We start from the raw sequence: 24,083 nt of genomic DNA, 5'->3' as shown, positions 1-24,083 counted from the left end.
ATCTGAGGATGGAGAGGATGCCCATGCGCACTGTAGTCCGGGGGAAGAGCCACCTATCTCGTGATACTTCGAAGACTCTTCCAGGACAACAATGTGCCATCATCCGGACACAACACTAGGCGGCGATCTATGCACAAGATGTGAATGTCAGCAGCCCTACATGCCAAGAACAGATGCATACTGGTAAGTAGTATATTCCTTACCAAATTGAAGATCAATATGTGAGTATGGACTGTTTGCTGAAGATGCTGTTGCAGTAGTTCATGTGCTTGATGCAGCAGCAAGTGGGTTGTTCTGCAATCTCTGTGTTGCATTGAAGCAAAGTTGTTGGGGTGCAAGTTGTTTAAGTGTTGCACTATATTTGCTATGCCAAAGGAGGATTTTTTGGATTAATCACACCTTGAAAGAGTTGTTTGGTAAATTTAACAGGTTACTAATGGTTGGTGTGTTTCAGTTAGTATGTGTCTGGACTTTGCTGGAATCTTTAAGGGACACATTAGAGCTTTCATAATACAGAAACACTTTGTACTTAGTGACTTCTAATTCTATTTTGTGAAGAACGGTTGAATTCTACATCCGCCTTTAGAACTAGTGGGAGGGTAGCATTTTAAAGTGTTTGACAGGTTACACTACACGTGTGCATGCAGCTAAAGAAAACTTAGCATTGTTATGCTTGGGCATCCTTTCACAGAAAACGTAGCATTCAGGATTGTAAAAGCTTGACATAGGAGTGACTGATGAGTTTATATATGTCAGTGACAAAAGAAAAACAAGTACGATTGTTTTACATTACAGATATACAGACCTGAAAGACTATGCATGTAAATCCATGAAATCGTTTTTGAAGGTATGCAGGAAAGCAGTGAAAGGGTGTTTAGAAGCAACACTGTCCAGCATAAAAAGTGCATAAGTATGTTTTTAAGTAACATATGATCACATGCAAGATATCTAATTAGATATTTGCACACTCCTGCAGTCTAGTCTTGTGTCCAAATTATCTTAAAAAGTAATGTTGAGACACACTTTTTTTCACCTGTTACGATTTGCACAATCCTTTTAGAATTGGACCAGAGTTCCTCGAACATTCCTACTTAATTTTCTTTTTGAAATTGAGCAATTATTTTGTTTACCTGTTGAAATATACATTTAAATCTTCCTCTTTGAAGGTCAAGAAGCGACACCGCTCCTCTACACAATATTGTCCAATGGTAGTCTAAAAAGTAGTGGTAATTCCACTGTCACCAAGCTAGATATCTGACAATAGAATGAATGATCTTTTTACACCACTATTTCATAGTCCTAATGCAGCCTTATAGCCCACTGGAGAGGGCTATACCGGCTATTTAAGGCCCTCTCCAGTGTTAAAGGCCCCGAGCCGTAGGCGAGGTCCTTTAACAAGGGAGAGGGACTTTAATAGCCGGTATAGCCCAGCTACGAAGGGCTATAAGGCTATTAGAACATTCTGCCACTACAGGGTAGAATGCTCTAACAAAAAAGAACAAAGCCTTATGGGAGCCTGAGGGGATTGGAATCCCCTCAGGGTCCTTGAAGCCTTTGTTCACAGCCAGAGCTGTGAACAAAGAAAAATTGGAATGTTGGAGCTCCAGGCTTATACCAGTCATTATAAGCCCGGAGCACTGCATTGTTTTCAATGGAGCTCCCAGCATTCCAATGTTCTAATATAGCCTTATAGCCCGCCGTAGAGGGCTATACCGGCTATTAAATGCCCTCTCCAGCGTTAAAGTGCCCCGAGCCGAAGGCGAGGGCCTTTAACAAGGGAGAGGGAATTTAATAGCGGTATAGCCCATCTACGAAGGGCTATAAGGCTATTAGAACATTCTGTCACCAGAGGACAGAATGTTCTAACAAAAAAAACAAAGCCTTTTGGGAGCGTGAGGGGATTGGAATCCCCTCAGGTTCCCTGAAGCCTTTGTTCACAGCCAGAGCTGTGAACAAAGAAACATTGGAATGTTGGTGCTCCAGGCTTATGCCAGCCATTATAAGCCCAGAGCACTCCATTGTTTTCAATGGAGCTCCCAACATTCCTTTGGGAGCTTGAGGGCTATAAGGCTATAATAGAACATTGGAATGTTGGGAGCTCCAGTGACAGAATGTTCTAATAGCCTTATAGCCTTTCGTAGATGGGCTATACCGCTATTAAAGTCCCTCTCCCTTGTTAAAGGCCCTCGCCTTCGGCTCGGGGCCTTTAACGCTGGAGAGGGCATTTAATAGCCGGTATAGCCCGCTACGGCGGGCTATAAGGCTATAATAAAGAGATAAGGAAAAATGTTTGTAGGGAAAAGTTATCTTCTATTTAATAAAAACTCTTGATAGGTCTGAATTTTCTTACTCCGTGAATCATGACCGATTGTCTTTGTTAAAGGTTTGGAAGTGTATAGAAAATATTATAGAAATATGATTGTTAGTATTGAGAGTTTGCATTTTACGGTACAGATGTCTACATTAGATACATTACAAATTTATATAAAAAGATTACCCTTTAAAATATTTGATATAAAAATTTAGATAGTTTAAACTATTACAACCAGTTATATTTTCCAAGAATAACTTTGAAAACGGACTAATAAATGTTGAAAAGCTTGCACTTACCAGAAGTATCCAATGACAGGCAGTATTTGTCGGACTAAGAAGAATGTCCATTTTCTCAAAAGGTACCTGTAGAGTTAAAATGCAATCATTAATAGCCATTGAAAAAACCATAGGTTTCACACACGGTATAGTTAGGAATTAGCATTTAAAAAAACATGCAAATTCATTGAAAAAACCATAGGTTTCACACATGTTATAGTGAGCTGAACATTTCTCTCATACAAAACCTTTGAAATTCCTCCGTTATAGTTAGCTCAGCTAACTATAACTTGCGCGCCCGCAATGCACTGCTGATGACGTCACATATTACATCACTCATGACATGGTCAGTGACATCACTGATGACATCACTGATGACATCTCAAATGACATCACTGATGACATCATCCTTGTGGCAGACCTCCTCTCACCGTAATATAACCTTTGATACACACGATCAAAAATAGAAACAAACATTTAAAAAAAAAATGGACAAACCAATTCCAGTTAGAACAACCTATTCAGTAATTCCAAAATCTACATACACATCCACTCATTCACTAACAGTTCTATGTAGTCACTCATACATGTGCTCACTCATCATATGTACTCATACACCTATACATCCTGTTATACACTGACACTCATCTATAGAGTTACTCACACACATACTCACACATGCATTTACTTGCATATACAGCTATACACCCACCACTAGACTAACTTCTACAGAATCGTACACATACTTAATCTCTTAAACAATCACTTATAGAAACACATACTTATTTATACAGGACTCTTACAATCTCTCGCTCTCAAATATAGTCACTTATATACATCAATACTCACATATACTAGTTTAAAACATGTGTAGTTACTCATAAAGATACTTTTGAGACAGGCATTCACTCACTAACACACCCATACACACACCATTCATCCACCCATACAGTCCTGCACACATGCTGTCTTCAAAACACATACAAACAGTGAGCCAGTCATTCACGCATCTGTGCGCTAAGTAATTCTCATGAATTCCTCTTCAGTCCCATTCCAAAGAAGAAAGAGATCGTCAATAAATCGTAGCCAAAGAGCTACTTTGGCTACGTGATGGTCATTCTCTTCTCTCCAAGCTATGTTTTTTTTCCACCAACCCATTACTAGGTTGGCATAGCTTGGAGAGAAGGAAATTCCCATGGCGGTACCGCATCTTTGGGAATATATTTCCTAATTAAATAAGAAAGTAATATTTCCTAGGCACATTTAGATCATATCTAGGACGATAACACAGTGTTGCAGTTGTTCTACTGGTTTTTGTTTTAAAAAATGTTATCGCTTGTGGACCTATATCATGGTCTATTGACGTGTAAAGCGATACAACAACAATGGTCACTAGTAGATATTCTCTTTGCCACTGGGTATTCATAAGTATTTTAAGAAAATCCCCTGTATCTTTTATGTAAGATGTTAACGTAGGTACCAATGGAGCAGGACATGATCTACATAAATGGAGACATTTTGATACAAGAATTCACAGCTCGAAATAATGGGTCTTCCAGGGGGTTTGTTTAAGGTTTTATGCACCTTCTGTAGAAAGTAAATCGTTGGTATTATGGGTGCATAATTCTTCAAAAATGTAACCTCTTGATCACTAATGAGATCTTTTTCATTCCATTGTTGTAATTTTTCATTTATGTCTGAGATTAGGTTATTGATTGGATTCTTCTTGAGCCTTTCATAGTTATTTTCATCATTTAGTTGCCACATGGCTTCTGCGATGTAATCTGTCTTGTCTAAAATAATTATGTTTCCCCCCCTTGTCAGCGGGTTTTATTTCTTTTGTTGTATTCTTCATAAGTGAATCCAACGCTCTTCGTTCTTGTTTACTGAGGTTTTCCTTCATTTTCCCCTGTTTTACAATTTGTAATTTTTCCAGATCGGCTGATACCAGGTCATAAAAGTGTCTAGTTGATTTCCTGGATATAATGTTGGATAAAATTTGGATTTGTCCCTAAATTTTGTAGTTGGATGTGCATCTGTTCTCACTCTCATTTCCTGTAGTACTTGTGAATCCGAGATATTTTCCTCATTGATCTCATTTGCCAAATCATATGCTGTTCTGAGATTATCGATTTCAGCAATGGTTATCTCCGGTAATCCTTCACTCTGGGTGTTTTCTCCCTCATTTCCTTGTGTTTGTCTCTCATACTTGCTGAAGTATTTTGCCAATTTCAATTTGCGAACATATTTGTATAGATCTATTTTAGTTTCTAGTAGATCAAAATGTCTCTCCAAACAGAATGTTAGTCCCTTGTTAAATAAGCTATTTTCCACTCTTGTCAAGACATGTTTAGATAGGTTTATAATCAAATATGGTTCTTGTTCTTCCTGTGGCTCTACTTCTTCGTCACTCGGTTGCACAGAGGATAACTTCTTTTTTCTGCCACTTCTTCCGGTTTTTCTTCTCTTCTCCTTTCTTGTATTTGTCCTCTTCCTCTTCCCCGACCCATTCCCCGTCCTAATTTACATCTGGCCAAATAAAGTTGCTTAACTATGGTCTCAGTTTTTGCCCCATGGTAGGACCCCATTTTGTCAACCTAAGAATTAAAGCTTACAAATTTGTGCATAAATTGAAACTACGGAAACATATTGCCATGAAGAGCTCTGGGCTCACGATTAATAGGCAGCCTTTAACTGCCAGCTCCACACATTTTGCTGTTGACGACATTCTGGATATTCTGGAAATTAATACTTAATGGATATGGGTGAAGGGATTCATGGATTGGGTTCAGCCTCTGAAGTAATGGATAGCCCTTTGCTTAATCAGATGGGGTTTTCAACTGATCAAACTATTGATAGTGGTCTGAGGCCCAGGACTAGATTCACGCCTCAATTGCCAACTGGAAATGTGGTTGATGTGTTATATGAATTTCTAATCAATGACATTAACAAGTTAAGCTCATCAGAATGGTGAAAAGGTGGAATAATTTTACTGCACAGGATTGGCTTAACCTAAATGCATTGGGTAACAACAAAGCCATCATCATCCACCCCTCAGATAAGGGAGGCAATGTCGTTGTTTTGAGCACCAACCAATATACTAAGGAAATGAAAACGCACCTATCAAGAATTAAGAAATAATCCCATCAATGATTATCAGAAAGAATATAACGTTTTGCTTCAGGGATGGGTCCAATAGGGATTACTGTCATATGAGGAATATCTATATTTACCATCAACAGATGATTTATGATGTAACAAAAGTCTTATCACCCTTTATCACCCAGATTAGTGTGCTGTTTACCCCTGAGGCGAAAAGCCGGGGGCTGTAAAGCTTGCAGAGTTCGTTTTTTTAATATTGTGTTTATTTTAAACTGCGGCGCCACACGTTTCATTAACTGAAGCTTTTTAAAACTGTGTGCTTAGAAACTGCCGGTGGATTTTAGATTACTCAAAATCTTACCTCAACGACGCCCTACCTCGTCCAAGTCACTCCTTGACCCCTACTCCCTGCACAGCCGATTAGGGGCTGGTGCGAGAAAGGGGTGGACGCCATCTTGGGGGTACGGAGGGGTAGCGCTGTAGCTGCTGGCTACCTCCCGCCCTCTGATTATTTAAACCGCGTTGTAACGCGGGCGCACAGATTAGTGTGCTGTTTAACCCTGAGGCGAAAAGCCAGGGGCTGTAAAGCTTGCAGAGTTCGTTTTTTTAATATTGTGTTTATTTTAAACTGCGGCGCCACACGCTTCATTAACTGAAGCTTTTTAAAACTGTGTGCTTAGAAACTGCAGGTGGATTTTAGATTACTTAAAATCTTAACTCAACGACGCCCTACCTTGTCCAAGCCACTCCTTGACCCCTACTCCCTGCACAGCCGATTAGGGGCTGGTGCGAGAGAGGGGTGGACGCCATCTTGGGGGTACGGAGGGGTAGCGCTCTAGCTACTGGCTACCTCCCACCCTCTCCTCTTTGCCTATAAAATGATTGCCACTTCCCGGCGGTGCAGCGGGCGGGCGCAGCGGGCCCGCCGAAGGCGCGCCAAATGCAAGCCCGTCCGCGCCCGTCCGTGACCGGCCGGGGCCAGGGGCCACAACCCCTGCATTTCCTACAGGGAACATTAAGAGCTATAGCTCAACCGATCTGATTAGAGTAGGAACACAAGTCAAAGCCACATGTCGTCACCTTTATCATCCATTAGATCTGCCTACGCACTGCTCGCAATGCAATGCACAGCTCAAACCCGTGTCCCCTACTGATACGCAACAGGCATATAAAATGTACCTTCTAAACTGTAGGTCCCTACCTAAACATTCTATAGAAATAGCTCTACTGCTTAAGGAACTCAAGCCGGACGCAGTCTTCCTTACCGAAACGTGGTTAACCCCGTATTCGGAACCTGATTTAGTACAAGCCCTGCCGCAGGGCTATCTAATAGTAAGGACTGATCGGCCCTATGAGAAGGGAGGCGGCTTGGCAATTATATTTAGAGTCCTGTATGCCTGCCGATGCACCCCGAATCCCTTTACCGACTGCGAAAGCATGTCTTTTTGTCTTGAGTTTTCTCCGAACATTAGTTTTTCTGGTGCCCTTATCTATCGCACTCCAGGCCCTGTAAAACAGTTTTATGTATCAATACCTTCGGCTGTTGCGGATGTAGCCTCCTCCCCTTCCAATTTTACGTTGTTAGGCGATTTGAACATTCACTTTGATGACACTACTGACCACATCGCTCGAGAGCTAATTGGAGATCTCTCTGCTCTACAGATGGGCCAGCTTGTTTTATCTCCTACGCACTCTAAAGGCCATCTGTTAGACCCAGTGTTCAGCAATTGCCCCAATCTGAAGGCAGATCTTCTGATCGCTCTTCCCTGGATGGATCATTTTCTAATCCCCCTTGTTTGGGAGACTCATAAAAACCCTGCCTTAACACCGGGATTTCGGGAAGCACGGAACTGGTCCAAACTCCAGCTGGATCAATGGGTCCATGAGTTAGAGACATCAAAACCATCAATTAATCAGGATCCTTTGGTAGCTAATGATATGTTTAACAACTGGATTACGAACTCTCTAAACATTATTCTTCCTACCAAGAAAACTACCTTAAAAAGGTCCAGAATCACTGCCCCCTGGTACTCGGCTGAGCTCCGGGAGAAAAAGTGTCAGTGTAAAAGACTATAAAGGAAATGGCGTTTGGAGTATGCCGAGTCGGACAAAACCATCTATAGAGAGGCTATTAGAGCCTACAAAAAAGAGATAAAGATTGCCCAATCTACATATTATACACTAAAAATCTCTGAAGCTAGCTCCAAATCCAAAGAGATTTACCAGATTGTGAAAAGCCTCACTAAGCTCCCTAAACCTCCTTCAACCAACTGTAATTCGCAATCACGGTGCGAAGATCTGGCGGAGTTTTTCTTTCATAAAATAGATATCATTTACTTGTCATTCCCGGCCGCGGATCAGATTGACTCTGTGGATTCACCACCGCCCTATTCGCAGGAAGCCATATGCAGTCTGTCGCCCTTGCTAGATGAGCTCCCCTTGCTAACCGCGGAACTACTCACCACCCTAATGACGCAAGTTAAATCAGGCTCTCCCAGTGACCCTGCCCCACCCCGTACATTGGTTGACGTTACTCACACCATTCTTCCCACTATGCTGAAATTACTTTATGCCTCAATTTCCACAACCACAGTCCCTCCTGCGTGGAAACAGGCCATGGTGCGGGCACTTGTAAAAAAAAAAATATGGACACTAATAACCTTAACAATTACCGTCCCATCTCCCTGCTTCCCTGGGCCAGCAAAATACTAGAGAAATACATAAATGGTATTTTAACACTTTTCCTCGAGAGTAATCAGTTGCTTGACCCTTCACAGACGGGCTTCCGCCCCAAACATGGAACGGAATCCGCTCTGCTGGCGGTTACGGAGGAAACTAGAGAAATTTTGGGTCGAGGAGGATTGGTGGCAGTCGTCCTCCTCGATCTAAGCGCTGCATTTGACACGGTTAACCATAAAATCCTGGTGCAGCGTCTCTTAGATATAGGAATATCAGGTGGAGCTTTAGAGTGGCTCAAATCTTTTTTGAGCAACAGAACCTTCCAGGTATATGAAGGAAATACCATCTCCTCCAGTAAACATTTGGGCTGTGGAGTCCCACAGGGCTCGTCTTTGAGTCCGACGTTATTTACATGAGACCGCTAGCTGAGATCGTCCGTCCATATGGGATTAAGATCATCACATACGCGGACGATACTCAGCTGGTGGTCTCTCTGGCACAGGAAGACGACTCCTCAGCCAGGGCGGATCTGGCAGGCTGCTTAGAGAAGGTTAAAAGCTGGATGACTAAGTCTTGCCTCAAGCTTAATGGAGACAAGACAGAGCTTATGCTGCTGGGCCGATCTGCTCCAACCTCTCTCAACTCGATCTGGCCCCCTTGTTTGGGCTCGCCACCAACCCCCAAGGACTCCATAAAGAGCCTTGGAATATGGCTAGACAGATCTCTGACGTTTGACTACTAGGCAAACAGACTGTCCACCATCTGTTTCGGCCTTCTTAGAATCCTTAGGAAGATTCTTTCCTTGTTACCTTTTAAAGCCAAACAAACGGTGATGCAGGGCCTGATCCAATCTCGTTTGGATTTCGGTAATGCTCTTTATTTAGGATCCCCGGACTCCACTTTGCGCAAATTGCAAGTAATCCAAAACTGTGCTGCCCGTACACTATTGCAAACTCCTCGCAGGTTATCTGCCAGGCCTGGGCTGAAAAGCCTACATTGGCTTCCTGTCGGAGAGAGAATTAGCTTTAAGTCCCTTTGTATCACCCATCAGGCTTTCTGGGCTACTGGCCCGGCGATCAACCTCTTAATCACTCCGTACCACCCTAGCAAACAACTGCGCTCAGCCCATGCCTTTCTGGCTATAGTGCCCAAAATCAGGAGATCAAGAGCAGGAGGCCGCTCTTTCTCCTTTAATGTGGCCAAGCTGTGGAATGCTCTCCCCCTCTACCTAAGGTCCAATTCCGAACTGACCTCCTTTCGTAAACAACTGAAAACGTTCCTGTTTAACAAGTAGAGATTCCCCCTGGCCCGTACGTCTCTCCCAAATAGCACTCTTCGTCTTAGCGCTTGGACGCTTCAGGGCTTCAGGGCAGCTACGTGCGCTTTACAAAAAATATTTTCATTTCATATGTTCTCAAGACCCTCAAAACCTTCCATTCATTGCAATGCTCTTTAATGAGGTGCTATCATGTATATTGGTCCCAAGATGGCTGCCAACACTCCTTGGATGAAGTGCTGACAGCCAATCAGATCTCACGATGAGATGTGTGGTTAGGCTCTGCCCAGATATATAAAGTTATTTTTCCTTTAATATTTAAAAAACTGCTGAACAGATTTACACCATTTAACAAGAAGTGCTATTTCTGAAACAAGACACCTTTTTGCCAAATTTGGTGTAATTCCATTCAGCAGTTAAGGCTGTAGCTGTGTCTAAAGTTTCCTGTGGAAAATTACATGGGGAACCCACTTTTTCCTCAGCCCCCACTTGTTAAATCACCCCGAAACTTTCAAGACATGAGCTGACAATAGCGGGTCACTAGTTTTGAAAATTTCGCAAAGATTCGTCAACCGGGGCCATCGATATTGAGAAAACAAAAAACGCTTTTCCTATAGAAACTATGTCCTAACTATAACTACCTACTAGAGAGAGGGAGAGAGAGAGAGAGAGGGAGAGCGAGAGAGAGAACTTCGCCACCATTGCTTCGTCCCACAGCAAAATGATGATGAGCAGACCCAAGAAATCTGGTGCCTAACGAAGCTTGATCACATGACCTATATATATATATATATATATATATATATATCCATACTAATATTATAAAGAGAGAGCCCAAACCTTTGAGGCGGGTAATCTCAGTAACCACAGCACCAATCACAACACCCAATACAGCGTTGGAAAGGGCAGTTGCAGCAGAAGGACACAGGCTATGTAGACGGCCACCATGTTTTTTTTTGTTGCAGAGTTTTATATAGCGCGAACTTGACCCAAACTGAATCAGGTATCAAAGCGCTTTACATAGCACCAGTTACGTTACATGAGGACACACATTCATTTTTGTTAGGTACGGGGAGATTAAGTGATTTGCCCAGAATCACAGGATGTTTGGCGTCATTACCAAGACTCGAACCCAGATCCCCAGGTCCGAGGTCGAGCGCCTTAGCCGTTAGGCCAACTCCTCTATACATTTAAAAGGTAAAAGAACCGTGCCAGCAAAGTAGTCCCTTGTGGGCGTGTCTGCGTTGTGCTGTGGGCGTGGGCTGGGGGCATGACTAATGCTGGGGGGGTGTGGTACGGCCATCACCTCGTGGGCTGTGGGCGTGTGCTGGGGGGCGTGACAAACGCTGGGGGCGTGACAAATGCTGGGGGCATGTGTCCGCCCTTCATGCCATGTGAGTCGTACATACAAGCGCCAATTACGTTGCTGCGCAGCATCAAGAGGCACGCTGGGGGCGTGACACGCTGGGGGCGTGAGAAACACTGAGGGCGTGTGTCCGGCCTTCATGCCATGTGAACGCAATTGCGTCGCCTCAAGGGGCAAGCTGGAGCCGTGAGAAATGCTGGGGGCGTGTGCTACGTTCCGCCCTTCACGCCATGTGGGTCGTACATTAATCAGAAGATCGTCTGCTGTGGCCGTGTGCTGGGGGCGTGACAAACGCGTTCACCTGGAGGCCTGGTAAGTAACCTTACTGCAGCCTCTCCTGCGCGCTGTTACTGAACTCTCTCATTCAACGAAATTACACGCGCCTGCTACCATCAACCAGGGCTATAGCCGGGCTCGAACGGCGGATCAGTACACTAATTACACGCGCCTGATAACATCAACCAGGGCTGCATCTGGGCCTCAAGCGGGGGAACACGCAAATGAGCGTGTCTGCGGGGACAATTTCTGCAGCCTCTCCTACTCGCTGTCACTCAACTCTCTCTTTAACCGGATTTACCCGCGGCTGATAACTCTCTCATTCAACGACATTACACGCATCTGCTACAATCAACCAGGGCTGTAGCCGGGCTCAGGTGGCGGATCACTGCACCAATTACACGCGCCTGCTAAAATCAACCAGGGCTGCAGCTGGGCCTTCTCCGTCCCTATTCTAATGAAACAAAAAATGTTGTCTTACAGCGAGATTTTAGAATAAATTGCCCTTGCCAAATACACACATTCTATTTCATACCCGGACAACGTCGGGACGGGATATATATATATATATATATATTCCGTTCCCCACACGCTGACACTTCCCCAGACGTGGGGCAAGAACAGACACGGACCACCAAGTAGTAAGATGCAGGTTTATTCGAGTGCTGTCGCCATAACGTTTCTGCTCAAAACGAGTCTTGATCACATGACAACGTGAGGATAGTGCAAGTTTTCTTTTTAAAGTGCTAGTGCCACATTTAAGTTACGTCACATGGGATGGACATAGAAAAAAGACTAGTAAAATACATGATATATCATTGTAAAAAGATTTATACACTTTAAATAACGATGATTAAATAATGGCTTATTAAGGGGATAAAAATATATGTTAAAATCAATTAAAACATACCTTAATATCTACAGTATCGATTCCCTACATATTACAAAAATATGTGCAATATGATGCCAAATGTAAACATAGAGTTCATGTATGAACATATAATTACCAATGTTTTCAAATATCAATATTTAAATACTAGTCTGAAATAAATTCAATCACGGGATAAATCCCTATGTGTAACTACCATCCATAGTGGCATATACCCAAGAGGTGCTCATAAAATAAAGTGCATGGTGCAAAGCGTTATTAACAAAAAATGAGTCTAAAAATAATTCTGGACTGGTTCCTCTGGATCAGACTGAGCCCAGACTTGATCACAGAGGGACTGACCTCACTGCTGGTTATCAGATCAATAGCAATTGCTAAAAAAAAAAAAATCCCATGAAGGCAAGAACTTTTGAATTATAGTCAGAGGAATTTAGTAAAACTAAATAAATACTTATTGGCGCTCACTAAGTGCTAGCTAGATAGCAGCATATACAGTACAGTGATATCATGTGCAAGTTGTTAATTTAAGTTCATGAGTATATATAAAACAATAAATAACTATAAAAAGTTAAAAACCGTTTAAAATTCATATAATACAACAATACAACATGGCAGAGTGACAATAGTTCTAATTATGGAGGCCTCAATGTAAACATGTATACATATCCTCCGTAAGATTTAAACCATTAGGTTGTTTGCTATCCAGCTGAAGAATGTATTTAGTTTCAAGTTTTCTTAGCTGAGCCTCTCTATTGCCACCCCTTCTACTTGCACATATGGAATCAATAACATAGTACTGTAGCTGATTACTGTTACTTTGGTGGAATTCCTTAAAGTGCCTGGCTACAGAATATGTATTGTCCTGATTTGTGATAGCCCTAAGATGCTGTAGTATTCGTTTGTGGACCGGGAGCTTAGTACTCCCGATATAATGTAGGGCGCATGGACATTATATATATATATATATATATATATATATATATATATATATATAAATATATATATATACACAAACTCACAGTGCCTGGAATGGTGCATCATTTAGAAACATATGTAACTGACCATCCCAGGATGTTAGTAATTTACTGTCTTCCGAAGATGCATATGGATCTTCAAGACCCCCCTTGAAGTCCGATTGTCAGCATGAATGGGTCTCTGTTACAAAACACCAACAGATGTTTGGATTTGTTCCTTTGTCATTATGTCACCAGTTGTGCATCATACATACAGGACACTAATGGTTTTTAAGTAAGGTGAACAACATCCCTTGGCACAGTGGCTACGTCATAATGACATTAGATGTTTGCTCTCTATTAACTTCAATTTCGCATCAATTTGGGATAGAGGCATGTTGTTATTTTTCAAGATCGAGGCCTCTGGCACTAACTCAACATACTATGATGCTTCTTCCGATGCTCTCCTTTTATCTTACCCACGAAATCTTTCTCTATGCCAAAAAAACATATCTCCAAAAACGGGCTTGCAATGGGGCAGCTTTTGCCCCCACATATGCCAACATCTATATAGAATGGTGGGAGAAAGAAGTTGCTTGAACTGAATGCAATGCGCATTACACCAAAAAGATTGCCATGCGGGTACATTTGATTTGTTTATTTTGTGAGAAGGAGACAAGATATCTTTGTGTGAATATATTGCGATCTTGAATGTATTATACAACTGACTGCAAATTGGAGCATGCAAGAAATTGATCTCCTGGATGTGGAATTGCAAGCAGTGAGTGACTCCATACAAACTAAGGTTTTCCGAAAAAAGACTGATCTGTAATCCATTTCACATGGTAATAGTGGACACCCGTGTTATTTGAAATAGAGGATTCCATATAGTCAGTTACTCAGGGCCGCAGAATTTGCTCAACTGATAAACTATTTGAAAATGAAGCCAATATGATGAATATTAGATTTTCAGAAAGGGGATATCCACTGCTGGTCCTTAGAGAGGCAAAACAGAGGGTCCTGACTAAAAACAGGGAGCAGCTGTTGAGTACACAAGCTATATCCACTTCGACATGTGGGGTGGATGGAGCCCGGGACCAAGCTATACGTTTTTTATGGGATATAACATGGCACATAGCTCTATCAGTTCACTGATTGATAGAAATTGGCATATCAAATGACAATTTTTGTTAAAAATGTAGATCAATAAGAGAATTATGTTTGCACATATATATATATATATTCTCCACAATGACCATATATATATATATATATATATATATATATATATATATATATATATATATATATATATATATATATATATCCATATATATATCCCAACAAAGTTTGCCTGTATAAAGATAGCCCACGAACAGGTAAATTCATTTGCCACATTTATTCGCTGAAGGGAACTGCGAGGACCAGCCGCCGTGCCTCACAGAATCAATTTGACCAGGTCCAGCCGACGCGTTTCGTGTCTTACACACTTCTTCAAAGGCCAAGGACTGCTCAGAGGAAACAACGCGGCATTTTCGTGATGGCACCTTTGTACTTCATACTCCGCCTCTGAGGGTGTGGCCACGGCTGTGGCCTGATGGTTAATGTAGTGCCAACAATCTTTCTGCAGTGAGCCACCACGTTTGTTCCCCCAATAAGCTTATTTGTCCCCAAGTGGGTGGTGAGGTATAGCTTGAGTCCATGCTACTCACTATCATCCTTCAAGAATCAGCTTCTGTTCCATTGGCGGCGGCGCCGATTGACATTGTCGCATGAGTGTCTTGCAACACCGGGGCTTACTACACGGCTCAGGCTAGCCGTACAAATCCCAACAAAGTTTGCCTGTGTAAAGAGAGCCCACGAACAGGTAAATTCATTTGCCACATTTATTCGCTGAAGGGAACTGCGAGGACCAGCCGCCGTGCCTCACGGAATCAATTTGACCAGGTCCAGCCGAAGCGTTTCGTGTCTTACACACTTCTTCAAAGGCCAAGGACTGCGCAGAGGAAACAACGCAGCATTTTCGTGATGGCACCTTTGTACTTCATACTCCGCCTCTGAGGGCGTGGCCATGGCTGTCGCCTGATGGTTAATGTAATGCCAACAATCTTTCTGCAGTCAGCCACCACGTTTGTTCCCCCAATAAGCTTATTTGTCCCCAAGTGGGTGGTGAGGTATAGCTTGAGTCCACGCTACTCACTATCATCCTTCAAGAATCAGCTTCTGTTCCATTGGCGGCGGCGCCAATTGACATCGTCGCATGAGTGTCTTGCAACACCGGGGCTTACTCCACGGCTCAGGCTAGCCGTACAAATCCCAACAAAGTTTGCCTGTGTAAAGAGAGCCCACGAACAGGTAAATTCATTGGCCACATTTATTCGCTGAAGGGAACTGCGAGGACCAGCCGCCGTGCCTCACAGAATCAATTTGACCAGGTCCAGCCAACACGTTTCTGTCTTACACACTTCTTCAAAGGCCAAGGACTGCGCAGAGGAAACAACGCGGCATTTTCATGATGGCACCTTTGTACTTCATACTCCGCCTCTGAGGGCGTGGCCACGGCTGTGGCCTGATGGTTAATGTAGTGCCAACAATCTTTCTGCAGTGAGCCGCCACATTTGTTCCTCCAATAAGCTTATTTGTCCCCAAGTGGGTGGTGAGGTATAGCTTGAGTCCACGCTACTCACTATCATCTTTCAAGAATCAGCTTCTGTTCCATTGGCGGCGGCGCCGATTGACATCGTCGCATGAGTGTCTTGCAACACCGGGGCTTACTCCACGGCTCAGGCTAACCGTACAAATCTCAACAAAGTTTGCCAGTGTCTAGCGCCTTCTTCGAACATCGACGAATGCGCTAGCCGAAATGCATCTGTTGAGTATGCTTTGAAAATTAAAAGTTGTGAAATGACTCCCACGAGGGCTGTTTTCCTTGGAGCATAAAGAGAAGGAGAAAGGAGCTTATATTGATTAGGTGGCTACACGCCCACGAGACAGGCACCCACCCGCGCGTGCTCCACGAAAGGTGTTTGGAGCAGAAATATATATATAGCAAGCGGAGAAATAACGGAAGTTCAATAGAATGCAGCAAACGCCAGGCCGTGTCAACCACGCACGAGGGGACCGGCAAGTCAGTGATAATTGTTGACTGCATTCATTGAAAGGACACGCTGCTGCACAGTGGCCAGACACCCCCTCCTTGCAGAATACGTGTCATTAAGAGACTGAAGACACGAGCAGGACTTCAGGAACCACAATGCCCAGCGAACCTCCAGTGCCATCAGAGGCGGGGCATACCTGTGAATAAGAATCACCTGAACCTGATGGAACATCTACACGGACAGAGGCGATACCTTTGAAAAAGTTTTGAGCCAGAAACGAAACGCGTCAGGTGCCTCACGCTGTGATTAAACTGCTGTTGCAATCTGAATTACCAGTGTGCGTCTCACAGTCACTTCAAAAGGTGAAGAGAACCTTTTTTGATGTATAGCGACTGGTTCTGTCGCAGAGGAAAACGCACCACCGCAAAGAGCGCCGAGCACTTTCCCCGCCCTTGAACCGAAATCTGCCTGTCTTGGACAAACCGAAGCCCAGGGGAAATCGGCTGCCGCCTGACACCGGAGTCAGGTAATGGGTCCCTAGCAATCCCATTAAAGACTGGGAGGCAACGTGGGAGGTAATTCAAACCAGGGAATGGAAGATGAAGACGTCCCTGGAACAGCAGCGTTGACTTCACCGACCTTGTGCAGCGAGCGGAGAAATAACGGAAGTTCAATAGAATGCAGCAAACGCCAGGCCGTGTCAACCACGCACGAGGGGACCGGCAAGTCAGTGATAATTGTTGACTGCATTCATTGAAAGGACACGCTGCTGCACAGAGGCCAAACACCCCCTCCTTGCAGAATACGTGTCATTAAGAGACTGAAGACACGAGCAGGACTTCAGGAACCACAATGCCCAGCAAACCTCCAGTGCCATCAGAGGCGGGGCATACCTGTGAATAAGAATCACCTGAACCTGATGGAACATCTACACGGACAGAGGCGATACCTTTGAAAAAGTTTTGAGCCAGAAACGAAACGCGTCAGGTGCCTCACGCTGTGATTAAACTGCTGTTGCAATCTGAATTACCAGTGTGCGTCTCACAGTCACTTCAAAAGGTGAAGAGAACCTTTTTTGATGTATAGCGACTGGTTCTGTCGCAGAGGAAAACGCACCACCGCAAAGAGCGCCGAGCACTTTCCCCGCCCTTGAACCGAAATCTGCCTGTCTTGGACAAACCGAAGCCCAGGGGAAATCGGCTGCCGCCTGACACCGGAGTCAGGTAATGGGTCCCTAGCAATCCCATTAAAGACTGGGAGGCAACGTGGGAGGTAATTCAAACCAGGTAATGGAAGATGAAGACGTCCCTGGAACAGCAGCGTTGACTTCACCGACCTTGTGCAGCGAGCGGAGAAATAACGGAAGTTCAATAGAATGCAGCAAACGCCAGGCCGTGTCAACCACGCACGAGGGGACCGGCAAGTCAGTGATAATTGTTGACTGCATTCATTGAAAGGACACGCTGCTGCACAGTGGCCAAACACCCCTGTGAATAAGAATCACCTGAACCTGATGGAACATCTACACGGACAGAGGCGATACCTTTGAAAAAGTTTTGAGCCAGAAACGAAACGCGTCAGGTGCCTCACGCTGTGATTAAACTGCTGTTGCAATCTGAATTATCAGTGTGCGTCTCACAGTCACTTTTTTTTTTAGGGTTTTATATAAGCATAACACATATAGTTTTTAACAGTCTTATATATATATATAGAGAAGACTGGTAAGCACTTAAAGCACTTTTCCTAGTATAGATCGCATGATTTGCACATAGAAGATGATAGTTGTACTCATGGTTGGAGGATAGAGAGAATGAAAATTGATATCTACCTATTTTTGCATTCATGCAGTTATAAAATCAGTATTATACAGTTTAATTTCCATCTTGCTCCAACGATAGTTAACATTGCTACAATTTGCACACAGAGCATATTTTTGCACATAATCTGCATAATAGCAGTAAGCACTATAATATTGAATGTTAGTGTTTAATGTGCAAGGTCAGTGTCAGTACTGTATTTTACAGGATTTTATGAAATGTGGCATGAACCAATTTTTTATACAAATGACTATATAACATTTTATTGAATATTTCTTTACATATTTATCACTTAAAATCATTGCACTTGTCACTTTACTAATTTTAAAGCATTGATGCTGGAATATCAAGTGATACCAAAGTTATAATGTTAAAATATTCTTTTCAATTGTTGGAGCATTTAAACTGTTAATATTTGAGGGCAAACAATGTGAATATGCCACTGAGTATGTTGTCTATATCTACTCATGCAATCCTGTGACCCTCAGGGGGGTGTAGCACTAGACAATTATTAAAAAGAATGGCTGATGCGTTATCCGCTGTGTGAGCAAGGGCACTTGGTGCTCGAAATGCGTAGCAGAGGAAAGGTTCAATAAAACAACTACCTGCCAAATCCGCTGTGTCCGTGGATTTCCTTTCGCCCACCTGGGAAGTGATGGGATCATGACTTCTTGAGATATATATATATATATATATATCAAAGAAATGCGCCAGAGCCCAGGTCCGGATATATCAGCTTTCGTTAAATCAGCGCAGGCAACCTCGGGCACGATGCACCTGATGTGTTTCAGCAAATAACTTTTATCAAAGGTTTAAGCATCGTGAAGTGCTGTGTCCCAGGTGTGATTAATGTTCGTAAAATCACATCACTGATAGCTACCATACTCCATGTCCCATAATTCATCATTGGCCGCTGTGGAATATCTGTGCAATCACAATGATAATTCACCACACACGACCCAGACATGTTGTTGCAGGTAGGTATGGCAGTGCAGAAAGCTGATGCACAAAAGAGTCCGTATTGCTGTCACAAATGTCCATAAGCGCTGTGTCCGAGCCTGCCAAGCGGAGAATCATCTCCCTTGGCTCCCTTTCCCATCGAGTGCTCCACGAAAGGTGTTTGGAGCCATAATATATATATATATATATATATATATATATATATATATATATATATATATATATATATATATATATATATATATATATATATATATATATATATATATATATATATATATATATATATATATATATATATATATATATATATATATATATATATATATATATATATATATACAGAGAAGACTCCTTCCAAGAAAAGAGTCCAGAGACCCAAGGGGATATATTCGGAGGCTTTATTGTCGAAAGTGGCGGATGCATTTCTGGCTTGTTGATATGCCTTCGTCAGCGCCCAAAGCCTTCACAGGAATAACACTCTGTTGCAAGTCCCGCCTCTCTCTTAAACCCGGTGTAACGAGTCCGCACCTCCCCTTGAGATTTCAAGGCAGCACACCTGTGTAGTGTCCCGTGCATCTGGGAAAACTACAGGTCCCAGAGTCCCCTTGTGAGTGGACCATGGGGGTTAGTGCTGGGGGTATGAACTAGAAGTACAGTTCTGTGCGTGGATGCGGGAACAAAGCAGGGTGAGTCCATCAAACAAAACAAAATGTCATGCTCCGTTTTTTGTTCCAGCTTGTTTTTCCACAACAGAGCCTCCTCAGCTCCGCTTCGTACGCCCAGCCCCAGATTGCAGGTGTCCATTGAGCAGGGGCGGCGAATACTGCGGCGAATACTGCGACTGCAGCCCAAAGACGAGGTTAGATTAACCTAGCTACTGCCGGTTTTCCTCCTGCGCTCCGAGGCGGGAACAGGACCATCCAAATCACTCTGGTGAAACAGTTAAGGGCTGAAAACAGTACGAGCCTGTGATGTCCGAACCCAAGGAAAGGCGGGGAACTCTGTGATGGCGTCTCAGGCTGACGCGTAAATATGTGCAGAGAAGACTCCTTCCAAGAAAAGAGACCAGAGACCCAAGGGGATATATTCGGAGGCTTTATTGTCGAAAGTGGCGGATGCATTTCTGGCTTGTTGATATGCCTTCGTCAGCGCCCAAAGCCTTCACAGGAATAACACTCTGTTGCAAGTCCCGCCTCTCTCTTAAACCCGGTGTAACGAGTCCGCACCTCCCCCTGAGATTTCAAGGCAGCACACCTGTGTAGTGTCCCGTGAATCTGGGAAAACTACAGGTCCCAGAGTCCCTTGTGAGTGGACCATGGGGGATATATATATATATATATATATATATATATATATATATATATATATATATATATATATATACATATATACAAACAGGCAAAGGAGAGCATCAAAAAAATGTTGTTAGGCTACAAAAGAGATAGCCTAATTACCTCCACTGAATGTGCATTCTTACTGAAGGAACATCCAGTCATTCCGCACTTGTATTTAATTCCCAAGGTGCACAAGAGACAAAATCCAACCCCCGGGAGACCCATCATCTCCGCAATCAACAGTATGGGGGAAAATGTTTCTAGATACATAGATTTTTATCTACAAGAACATGTCCAGGGATTACCTAGTTACATCAAGGACACCGGTGACTTTTTATCCAAATTGGAAGCCATACCATGGCAAAAGAATTGGTGCATAATAACCCTGGACATCGAATCTTTATACACATGTATCGAACACCACACAGGAATTGAGGGCATTAAACATTTCCTGGGACGTAAGTCATGTGCATACTACAGCCACAACAAAATGATTTGTAATTTAGTATTGTGGTGTTTAAACAATAACTTTTTCTTGTTTGGCAAGGACATATGGAAGCAAATACGGGGTGTAGCCATGGGTTCCTGCTTCTCTCCCAGCTACGCGTGCTTGCACGTGGGGCTGTGGGAGGAGCAGGAGCTTCCGGGCATTGCTGGATTTGAACATGTTAAATATTGGATGCGTTTCATTGATGACATTTTTTGTGTGTGGGAGGGTGACATTAGCAGTGCTCGGATTTTTGTCAATGCTCTTAACAAAAATCGTTTCAACTTATTTTTTACTTCCAATATTAGTGAAAGCACTGCTGAATTCCTTGATGTGTCTATTAATATCATCAATGACCAAATCATTATTGCCCTCCACAGAAAGTCCACTGCTGGCAATAGTATCCTTCATGCCAGCAGTGGCCACCCTAAACATGTCATCATGAGCATCCCGTTGGGGGAACTGCTACGCCTTAAGCGAATATGTAACACCCAGGCGAAATTTGAGGAAGGGGCGTCTGCAATGCTTGCGAGACTGGAGGCAAGAGGATATAGTAAATCCTGTCTTGCCACTGCATTGAGGAAGAGCGGTGAAAGAACTAGAGACTCTTTGTTATTACCCAAACCCCTTGAGAGTGACACAACCTCAAATTCTAGCAGACTTATAACAACCTATAGCCAACAGCACCGCAAAATCAAATCCATTGTAAATAAACATTGGGCAGTCCTTAAAACGGATGCAGTGTTACGCGATTTAACTCCCGACAAGCCTATCATCACATTTAGGCGCGCGTTCAGCATGCGCAGTAAATTATCACGATCCAGCCCAGAACTACCTAGAATGGATCAGTGGTTTGGGAGAAAGGGCTTTCACAAATGTTCCTCCTGTCGGGCATGCAAGTTTGGACAAAATACCACCCACTATCGCACTCCGTTCACTGATACCGATTTCTCCATCCAAGGCAATTACAACTGCCGTACGGAGTTTGCGGTATATGTCCTAACTTGCACGTGCGGCCTACGTTATGTGGGCAGCACCGGTGCACAGGTGCATGTCAGGATACTGCAGCACCTTAGAGCCATAGTCAACCATGATGGGGCATATCCAGTGGCGCGTCATTTCAACAGCAGGCACAATAGGGATTTGTCATGTCTCACCTATTATGTCATTGACGCCGTGGCCCCCCTCAGACGAGGAGGTGACCGTGAAAAATTATTGTGCCGGTTGGAAACCCAATATATCATCAAGCTCGACAGCAAACAACCAAATGGGTTGAATGCAACGGAGGATTTGCCTAACTTTCTGTAGGAGTGCACATTTTGCACAGATACTCTGCATGACGATGTACATAGTGGACAGAACGTGAGCACAATAAATAGAATTGTATATAGCGTGTACATATATGAAATCCTGTACAACAGCACCTATTTTTAGGTATCCTGTAGTCCTGTCTCTTAAAAGGTCTGGTTGTTTCAGTCTTCTGGACAGCACAGTTTTTTTAAACAAACACTTGGAACCTTTTTTCTTTTTTGGTGATTTCTTTGACACTGGTTATTCATTCAAGCACTCTTATTTTTTAGGATACACAACCTTTTGATGTAAATAGTTCCTATATAATCATGATTTTGGACATATGAATAATGTATAGATGTACATATACTTTGTCATATATAGGAAATTGGGATTATATTTTGTTTATAATTGTATAGTACACCTAGGTGCTGTTTTGGTGTTTTAAGTCAATATGTGTGATGGTTATAACAACAAACTATAGTGCACTGCTGTGATTTAAATGAATCATTATATATTGCTATGACACACTTTCTTATGTAGTTGCATGTATTTCACACTGCATTCGTGCACATTATTATTTTCTGGTTAATCCTAGAATAATGGTTTTTTTCGCATTCATGCGGTTATTCCTGAATCCGTAGATAAAATGATACGGTTTATATAAACAACCTGCACGAAACAAATACTGCAACTAATGCGATTAATAACAAGCATTTATGCAGATCATGTTTCCCAGTCAATTTTCATAATGAAATATTTACGCATTCATGCGGTTATTTTAAATATCCAGTCAAAATGCCACTGTATATTTTATTATATGTACAAAGTGACCCATGTAAATATGTTAATAGACCAACACTAATGTCTTTACTTTGTATTGCAACATTGTTATACCAACATGGCGCTACATTGCACTGTGCCTTTAATTAAGGCTTTGTTGTTTTAAATGTTTTACCATGTGACTCACGTTTGGAGGTGGGACCCGGATGGGTGTGTCTTCACTGCAAATGATATAAAAAAAGTTTCCACTTTGTGCAATGTGGTGTGTGAACAAGACTACGTCAGTAGTCGAAACGTTGCATTTTGGAAGGCACAAGAACTAAATAAAACATCTTGCCTGGAAAGCGTGGGGTCTGTCTCTTCTCTCGCCGCTGTGCAGTGGAGGTTTGAAGATTTGTGCTGATTATATATATATATATATATATATATATATATATATATATATATATATATATATATATACACATACATATATACATACATACATACATACATAAGGATAGATAGTTAATATATATATATATATTATTTCTTTTTTAATCCCCATATCTTCCAGCTATTGTTTCTGTCATGCTTCCTTCCTGTGTCCTTTTCCTGGTGATTTCCCTCAAATCCCTTGGCTTGCTTCTCGCCTCTTAACACTGTCCTAGAGTTAGGTACTCAGATCCCTTTTTTTCATTCCATGTGTAGAATGTTTGAATCATCCTATGAAGATGGCCGAACCATCCTCTGCCTGGATTTCATGGTCTTCACGCTAAGATTAATTCACATCTTCACCGTCAACAAGCAGCTGGGACCCAAGATCATCATCGTGCAGAAAATGGTGAGGATGAAATATATGAAATTATTGTGTACCTAAGTGTTCACAAATAAATGTGGATCAGTGAGTGTATGAATCTGTCTGAATTATATATTATTCCAGGGCTATTCTGTTGCATTTTTACTCCCGAAGTGATTGTGAATTTGGCCACATTTCCCAACATTTCTTTTGTGGAAAATCGCCATTCAGCTCCCGTACAATGACGCGCTGCACTCAATTAACCAGTTTTTAATATTTGTGACCATTAGGAATCTGGCCTTATTTGAAAACTTTGATTTTTCCCTTCATTTTTTTCTTTTCTTCTCAACATCAGCAGTTTAGAGCAGGCCTATTTCGTGCATTAGACTCCCAAAAATTCATC

General features: G+C 42.6%; 1 protein-coding gene across 1 annotated transcript in view; it reads left to right on the top strand.

Moving 5' to 3' along the window:
* LOC147701495 (transient receptor potential cation channel subfamily M member 4-like) overlaps nt 1–24,083 on the top strand; it is a 1,534,183-nt gene that overhangs the window by 1,080,686 nt on the left and 429,414 nt on the right. The window contains exon 18 of the mRNA XM_086929348.1: nt 23,593–23,725. Coding sequence (XP_086785474.1) covers nt 23,593–23,725 — 133 coding nt within the window. The remainder of the gene's footprint in view (nt 1–23,592; nt 23,726–24,083) is intronic.

The sequence above is a fragment of the Lissotriton vulgaris genome, chromosome 7 (assembly GCF_964263255.1).
Source record: "Lissotriton vulgaris chromosome 7, aLisVul1.2, whole genome shotgun sequence".
NCBI lineage: Eukaryota > Metazoa > Chordata > Amphibia > Caudata > Salamandridae > Lissotriton > Lissotriton vulgaris.
This window is presented reverse-complemented; position numbering and strand designations above follow the sequence as displayed.